General features: G+C 43.6%; 1 protein-coding gene and 1 non-coding gene across 2 annotated transcripts; both read left to right on the plus strand.

Annotated features, from left to right (window-relative positions):
* Window positions 1-730: 730 nt before the first annotated feature.
* rab42a (RAB42, member RAS oncogene family a) lies at window positions 731-4,716 on the plus strand. The gene is made up of 2 exons (XM_064348824.1): window positions 731-1,088; window positions 3,082-4,716. Exons 1-2 carry the CDS (start codon window positions 874-876, stop codon window positions 3,521-3,523), a joined length of 657 nt encoding a protein of 218 aa, XP_064204894.1. The 5' UTR covers window positions 731-873; the 3' UTR covers window positions 3,524-4,716.
* A 3,215-nt stretch (window positions 4,717-7,931) lies between these two features.
* On the plus strand, window positions 7,932-8,068 carry LOC135262298 (U11 spliceosomal RNA). The gene has a single exon (XR_010332178.1). It is a non-coding gene; the product is annotated as a U11 spliceosomal RNA (small nuclear RNA).
* The last annotated feature ends 580 nt before the right edge of the window (window positions 8,069-8,648 follow it).

Raw genomic sequence — 8,648 nt, forward strand, 5'->3', positions numbered from 1 at the left:
GTAAATCAATGTTGTCCATCAATTGTTTTCTAGTTACCATAAATCGCTGAGAGCGCTATATACTCCGTTCGGAAATTGCGCGTTCAAATCTGCTGCTAGAATCCGTTTGGAACCATCTGAAGCCTACACCGAACCACGTGACCGTCTAGCGTTTCCAACCTCCATTGACGCAACTCTCCCTTTCTACAGCTTTGTCAATAGCTACCTACGTCGCTTGCGTTCTTTCAGTACCAAGGACAGCGTTGATCGCGCTGGCGCGCAAACAAGCGGGACCCTGGTTGTATTGGAATATCGACGCGTGAAACGTTCATCCCTGTGCTTAAGCATATCAATTGATCTGCACTAAGTTGTATTTCAATTGCATAACTCTGAAAGAGGGGAAAGGACGGCATTGTTTGGGGATATCAGATTTGCCACTCGATGCGAAATAGGTCATCATAGGATCAATAGGCCTACGTGAATAATCATTTTCAAGTCCATATATGTTTAAACGACTCCCATCAATCAATGAATTCATGAAACCAGTACATAATTATCAGAAACTACAACGTTCAAACACACGCACCAAGAGCAACTGTGTTTCTTTTTGCCCACGCCAACGTAACTTGCCGGGACCATATTTGTGCCATAAAAAGCGTGCATTTGACAAAGAAATGATTCCCGCTTGGTGAAAGCAGTGCATTTTCAGTTCCTGAAACAGGGGCAGTATTTGGCTACCTTCGCACAAATTGCTACCACATGACTGCAGCCCTTCTGCGCGCGCACGTACACACTTCATGACTGGGCAGCAGGCTTTCGCTGGCTTGATGTAAACAGAGTGTAGCTTCGCTTTGTTACCGCATCTCCGGGGTTGCGTCTCGCTCCAGCCATGCGATGGATATTTTATGGCAATACCAATTCAGAATCATTCTGCTAGGGGACTCAACTGTGGGGAAATCGTCTTTGCTTAAGCGCTTCACGGACGGAATCTACAGCGATGTGGCGGATCCGACAGTCGGTGTCGATTTCTATGCCCGGTCGCTGGAAATTGAACCGGGGGTGAAAATCAAACTGCAGCTTTGGGATACGGCTGGACAGGAGCGGTTTAGGTGCGTGATATTGCGTGTTTAATATGATATTTCCGCAAATAGCTCGTTCATATTTTGTTGCATGTTCATTCATCAATAAATCATTATATCTAGAAATATAAGGGGTGAGATATGAATGTATTTTGCGACCAGGGAACAATGCAGAAATTACATAATTCTGCCAAAGGAGATTTAGGTCACATTGGTCACGTTCACTTCAGGATTCAAAATCATCCTTTCATCACAAGCATTCATCGTAAATTTGGGTACATCAATGTATTACTTGATAAATACCGCCCCCTTTGGATTCAGTTGTCGCGTTACATAAATATGTGTTGAACGCCTATATACAAGGGTAAAGGCAGAATACGCCATTTGCCTTATAACATTAATCAAAAATGATACCGCCGACTCATAGTCTTTTTGTGGTTCTGCAAACGGCAGTAGCCTACAATCCTGATAGTGAAAGGGGAACACGCTTTGAGGCTAGTGACAATGAAAACACATAAGGATAATATTTTTGGAAGTTTGTGGCTACAGGAAAACCTAAAACGCCCAATTCGTTGCAGCAATTACCCTGCCCATTTAACATCTCTCACACATAATCATCATTGCTGCTGTATTGGCTACAATGAAATAGCCTACACGTGCACGCAGTTTGTTGCTTGTCTAGATTCCATAGCCTGAAGGAAACCGTTATCGCGAGTCTGACGTGGTATTTTGTCAGTAGGTATCAGTCACGCGCAAGAGGAATGCATGTGGCTTTAAAAATTATACCCCCCACGAAAGCACAGTCTCTAACTAATATTAAGTGAAAAAGACAACTTCTGGATTTAATTTATCCATCAGCGAATTATGTCGAGACTTGTAACGTTCCTATCATAAACAGGTGGAAGGGACACTTTTAAAAAATCACTTAAATGTCGAAGTCTATGCTTTCATTTCACTCTATGTAGTAGTGAACTCATCTGCATATGGCTATTTAAGTCTCGATCTGAATGGAATCTGTCACTTTCTATTTCTGTCTCTCTCTGTGTGAATGAATCTGTCACTGGCCATTCCAGCGTTTGTCAGGGTAAATCTAATCTGTCAAAGATCATTGTCGTCTTCCTCTGCTTGAGTGGAGTCTGGCACCGGTCATTACCATTTGAACTGGACGCGCCGCTTTTTCGAACGCATCGGTCTTTCAGCGTAAGCTGTATTTCAGTCTGTCTCCATGCCGTCTTGACGAAGGTGCGTGAGCCGCACGTGCGGCCGCAATAAGCACAGGGATACAGCGGTTCTCTGCACAGGAACACAAATTACAGACACCTTACTCGTGATTGTCTTGTTGGGCCCTGTGCTTTTCCAGCGTTAAGAGGCTGCCCTGCGGGACACTGTGTTCTTTTCAGCTCACTCACTTAGCCATTTAGCATACAGAGTGACTGACAGATTATTATTATTATTATTTTTAACATTAAATCCATTCATACAGCTGGGATGCTGGGACATGTACTGAAGCAGTTATGCTAATTCAAGTGTCCGACTTGGGAGTTGAACCACCACCTTGGAGCCACCGGCCCAGTTTGCTAGCCGTTATAATGCGCTGTGGACCACTGTGTCAGAGACAAGTTATGACCTGGGCCTGTAGCAGTGTCTGTAACTGCTACATAAACAAATGAGAAAAGATTGTTGCTTCGTTAGTATAAACTCCACTGGACATTTAATGCAGTATCAACAAAGCAAAGGGTTAGGTCACGTTACCCAAACTGATAATTGGTTGGCAATCATATTCAATCTGTGTGATGCTTTGTTAGCTAAACAAAGGCTAATTAGCTAAGTTAGTGACAATATGTTGGGTGCATGAGCCAAATGTGTGGTCAGTTCGCATTACTTGCTAAATGAAGTGGTTGTAGACTCTCTCTCTCTCTCTCTCTCTTGCTGTCTCTCTCTCTGTCTTTCTCGCTCACTCTCTATCTTCCCTCCCTCTCCCCCCCCTCTCTCTCTCTCTCTCTCTCCCCTACCCGTTCTCCAGGTCAATCACCACCTCCTACTACCGCAACTCGGTGGGCGGGCTGCTGGTGTTCGACCTGACCAATCGCAAGACGTTCGAGCACGTGAGGGAGTGGCACCGGGAGGTGAGCGAGCACGTGCTGCCGCACCACATGGTCTACATCCTGGTCGGGCACAAGAGCGACCTGGGCCGCGACCGCAAGGTGAGGCGGGAGGAGGCGGAGGACCTGGCGGCGGCGCTGGGCGTGCGCTACGTGGAGACCTCGGCCAAGTGCAACAGCAACGTGGACCGGGCCTTCGAGCTGCTCACCCGGGACGTCTACGAGCTGATGAAGATGGGCGAGATCAGCACCCGCGAGGGCTGGGACGGCGTCAAGAGCGGCCTGAGCGCCAAGGCGCTCTACCCCGCCGAGCAGGAGGAGGAGGAGGCGGCGGCCCAGCGGGAGAAGAGCTGCAACTGCTGACTGACCTTTGACCTCCGACCCCATTTGCCCCCCCCTGACAAAAATCTCCTTCCAGCCACTCTTTTCCCCCCTTCGGTCCACCCTCGGTGAGGTGGCAGGACTTAGCTCCCCCTGTGACATCATCGCCCCTCACGCGTTGGACGGCCTTTCGCTGAGGAAGCGCTGCGCCTGCCCTGCCGCACCTCTGACCTGCGCGCGCGTGCGGTTAGCGGCTGTGCTCGTGCAGAGTGCCGTCGGGTTCAGGTTCAGGAGGCGCCTGGCTCTCCCCCCTCAGAGGATCCGCCCGTCTTCTCGGAACTGCAAGCTGGCAGCCCTTTCTTTTCCCCCCTCCCTCGAGATGTTGCACTTTGGAGCTAGTTGCCATGGTCCCCCCCCCACCCCCCCCGTTTCTTCCAGTTTCCCCCGTTGGGACAGTTGGAGCTGCTGTACCTTTTCCCCAGCAGAGAAAGGCTGTGCTTATAGGCATTAGATCAGTCTCTCGTGAGAGGTGGAACATTTCTCAGACAGGACTGGCAAACAAGATGTAAAATAAACACCTCATTTAACCCCCCACCCCCCCTCCCCGCCCGCACAACCACTACCAAAGTGGTGTACCAGCAACATATGTGCCAAAATGTTGTTTGCTTTAAATCTCATGCTATCGTAGAGTATGTATGTATATTTGAGGACGATTCCTACACTGTACATATTTTACTTATGAATGAATCATCTGCAATACATTTTTCTTTTTGCATTAATGTCATCTCTAATGATGCACTAAAATGGAGTCCTACAGTGCAGTCCATGCTGTTGTTCCCCTTAAATTTGCAGCTAAAAAATTCCCTTAAACACCTGCCTTCCTGAAACCTGAAAGTGATAAAAGATGAACTGAAGATACAAAAAAATATGTAAATAACTCAAGATGCAATGAATGCTGTGGGTCACACTACAATTATAACTATATAAACAGTGATGAAATTGTGAAATTTATATAATAGACCAGCGCTATTTAAAATATGCAGATATGGTGGTGACAGGGTACTTAAATTACTGGGAAGTGAGTGACAATTGATTGACTATTTGACGTGTCAGAAATATCAGGTGTGACTGGTAGGGATAAGTAGATGATTATTATGAATTGTGGTTTATCTTCTGATTCTTTGTGGAACTAGGCCTTCATTGTGCAAAGCCAGCAGTGTTTTCAGTGTTTCCCAGGGTTTTAAAAGTCTAGCAGGGCCAATTGGAATAGTTTCTGGCTAAGGGAATCATAGGGCTCACATTTTTTATTTTTTTTTGTGTGTTGATTTGGTTTTCATATTTGGAACGTCTAATTCCAGACTGTGGGTTTGTCTCGTGACCGCGGCATTCTCCGCCCGTTTGGAAGGGTGCAGACTTTTTTGGGGAACTGTCCGCCCTCGTGCTCTGCACATGACCAGCAGATGCTGCAGCTACCGCACTGGAACCCGCAGCCGAGGCAGGAGGTGTGTGCAGACTTGCAGTTCCCCCCATCTGCCAGAGGGGTCAGTGTTGAGCTCTCCCTCATGCCCAATTGCATATCGACGACCCACCCTCTGTTATTTTACTCTCCTGGATTCTGATTGGCTCTCAGGTCCCTCAAGGTTCTTTTTTCCAGACTGTTGATAAAGAAAGTGTGACCATCCTGCGTGCACACGCCAGAGGAGAGTGGGTTTTAGTGTTCACGAGCGTCGGAGCAGCAGAACGATGCCTCTTTCCCTGGAGCTGTATAACAGCCTGGGTCTTAGGGTCCCAGTAGCTCAATGAAGCATGTATGGCCATGTGAAAAAAACAGCCTCTGATATAACAGTGAAACCATCTCTACTGAAACTGAAATCGGATGAAAGGGGGAGGCATGAAAGTTCAACGGTCTTATTAGAATGCTATATTTTACGAGCAGTAATCAGAATGTGGTTCAGAGTGCTAGGACTAGTATTACCATCTGTGCTGTCCGTTAGGTCTAGGGGACCTGAACTTGTGTTCGGAGGGTTGAATGTAAAACGCTTGGCAGAGCAGGCGTGTTGCATTACCGAGCAATGTGCTTCACCTGGATGTTAAATGGGAGTGTAGTGCTCTGGCAGTTGGGTGTGAAACATATCTAGAGGTTCCGAGTCCTGAAGTAATCACAAAGAATTCCGCTGAGCAGTTACCATGGCCATGCAATCTGTCCCCATTCCCTGTTACCATGGTGACATCAGCCATGGACATTAATAATGGAAACTTTTTATATATACATTTTCCAAAAACACACACACGCACGCACGCACACACACACAGAGGCTTGTTTTGTGCCCTTTAAAATATATAGTGGCTCTATGTTCTGTATCACCTGTATCTGATTGGTGGAGCATGGCATCATTGAAACCGGGGCCTTCCTTGTACTACATTTTGTGTGACTGTGTTTAGTGATGAACACAACCCCAGATATTCTGCCTCAGTAGGTTTCTGTCAGGAAGAGTATGCTTATATTGTTGAAGTACTGGTTAGTCATGCATTTAAAAAATAAAATAAAAACTCATAGGGCAAGTAAGCTTGACTCTGGACATGTTGGATGCTTGAAAAACCAAAAATATAGAAGTATTGCCTGTTGACAACTATTTAAAGGATGCAAAACAAAACCCCACAGAAAACTAGGGCAATGAGATCAACAATACACCGGAACTGTCATGCATTTTATAACAAATACTTTAAACACTACTATTGATAAATTATGGGACTTATGATTTTCATTAATTGAAATGAAGAATTTCACTTATGATAAACTTTCAAGCAATTGCAATTTTTTGTTATGAACTCCAGAATGACCCAATTGGTGGTGTCAGTGTCGTGTCCAGCACAACACAAAATAAATTATTTTGAGTTGTTAAATTATTTTATTTTATTTTATTTACATTTCACTGAAAGAACTTCAAAAATACACTTCCCGTGACAGTTATATTTAAAATGTAAGTGAACATTAATGTGTCTCAACCGTGCCCATCTACAATGGCTGTAGGATTTCTCAGCGTTTACTGTTGCTCGTTGTGGCTACAGTTTGTCTCCCTCTAGTGGAAGACTAACAGTACTGTCACTGCTGTTGATATATGCTTTATCACTTCACCATGCCTACACTATGTATTTGAGCTTGTGTATATTTCATATTCACTGTCAAACTAATAAGAGCTCTTTGTTACAATTATCACTTGAAAACATGAACCAAATACTAACAATACAAGTTCAAACACTTAAAGTACCCACAGACCCACCCCATCAGTGATTAGAGCTCCTGGACAAATAACAGCTCATCTGATAGATAAATGGTCACAGTCTGTGCTAAAAGTAGGGAATGAAATTACTGAAGTCACTTTGTAACGCAGTCTCATTTCAACGGTGTATTAATATTTTGGACCTTGTTAAAAAAATGTCTAGATATTTGCGTTGTGGGTTGATTTGTGGTGTAAATCAAAAATAAATGTTATTTCCACAAACTCGAAGCACATGACTTTTACATGCATGCTCATATGTGTGGTTTGTAAGGTTTAGACAAATGGGCAACTCACATTTTGGTAAAATCGGTGCATACGTATAACACTCATTATGGATGGTTTCTACCCTGGATGATACAGCTAGGACTGAAATGGTGAAGTTTCATCTGAAAATGAAACAACAACTTTCACCGATTTAGCCTAGTATTGTTTAGATCAACAAACATTAGCCTACATTAAATTAACTTGGCAGACACTTTTATCCAGACTGAGTTATAAGAAAAAACAATTTGGTGCTTGAAACAGGGCAAACTCATCTATTTTTAACGTACAGGTTCGATTTAGCCAAACTAGGCTAATGTTGCACGGTGGCACGCAGAAGTAAAAGAAATACGCTTAAAATATTTTTAATCGAGGTGGCGAAGGTTAGCAAGCTATGACCAACCTCGCGTTCAATGTCTTTCGTCTGATTGTAAACACATAGCTAGGTAAATGCAAAATGTCATACTGGCGTGATTCCGTGCATCCCTGTAATAGCCTCTATCGATACCCCGACATCGCCACAAAATGTAGCCTATATCCAGCAATTACAGCTATTTAATCTATGCGTCGCCTCCAGTTTCTCTCGCGTCTCTTTCCTATGTTTTACCCATTTTATAAGCGAACGCAACACGTTCAATTCGTATAGGCTCAGACGATTCTCCTTTGACCAATAGAATTTGAAATGCTCACAGATCCCATCATGCTCTAGTAGCGGCGCTTCATGTAGTTTACGTTTTTTGTTCTACAATAATATACATAAAAAAGTTTAAATTGGATTTTGTATTCATAATAATGATTAAATTTTGTATGTTTACAACTAGAATGAAACAGAAACCTATGAGAATAAGCCACCACGAATGTAGATTGTATGTCGGAATACGGCGTTTTCCCGGGTGCATTTCTACGATAAAAAGGGCGTGTACCGTGACTGGTACAGGGAAGGGGTGGGAAACTGCTTCCTCTCTGCGGAATCTATATCAAGAGATTTCGGGCGCACAATTTTTGTGCACTCGGGCTGCCGATGATCGTGTATCTTGGCGCCCCTATTCAATGGTAATTAAGAAAGAAAAACTTGTGGGGGGAGGTTTCACTGCTCTTGCATACATAACATAAAATCTCTCGGGTTGTTAAGGATGCTTTCAAAATCTGTGATTCAGGACGATTACCGATTTGTGGTTGTTGGGTCTATATTAGTGTATCTATAATAATTGAATATGTTGACAAATAACAAATTTGTGATCTTTGTAAAAAAGGGTTAGCATTTTACGATGCAATAGTCAATACAGGCAAAATAAACTATCACATATTGATCGTATTGTGTATTATGCAAGGTAATCAGGTTGTAAATTTAAATAGAGATACTAAAGTTAGCCCCACACACACACCATGTCATGCCTCTAAACAATCCAGAGTTTAAGGTGTTAATTTTCTAATTGTTCACGCTACAAGGTTTATACCTCTATGCAAAGGTAGCCGCATGAAGAATAAAATTCCATTGTTAATATTTTTCTTATTGTACTACATTGGAAACAATTATATAAAAAGGTTTTTTTTTTAACCAATCAAATTGAAGACTGAGGTGAAGCAATAGGCTCTTAACTGGTGAAAGTGTGGATACCTGATCA

The sequence above is a fragment of the Anguilla rostrata genome, chromosome 8 (genome assembly GCF_018555375.3).
Source record: "Anguilla rostrata isolate EN2019 chromosome 8, ASM1855537v3, whole genome shotgun sequence".
NCBI lineage: Eukaryota > Metazoa > Chordata > Actinopteri > Anguilliformes > Anguillidae > Anguilla > Anguilla rostrata.

Bases quoted from the DNA above. Each gene is read 5' to 3' on its own strand.
- rab42a (XM_064348824.1), top strand. From the start codon at position 874: ATGGATATTTTATGGCAATACCAATTCAGAATCATTCTGCTAGGGGAC. The intron at 1,089-3,081 runs GTGCGTGATATT...CCCGTTCTCCAG, and splicing joins GCTGGACAGGAGCGGTTTAG to GTCAATCACCACCTCCTACT.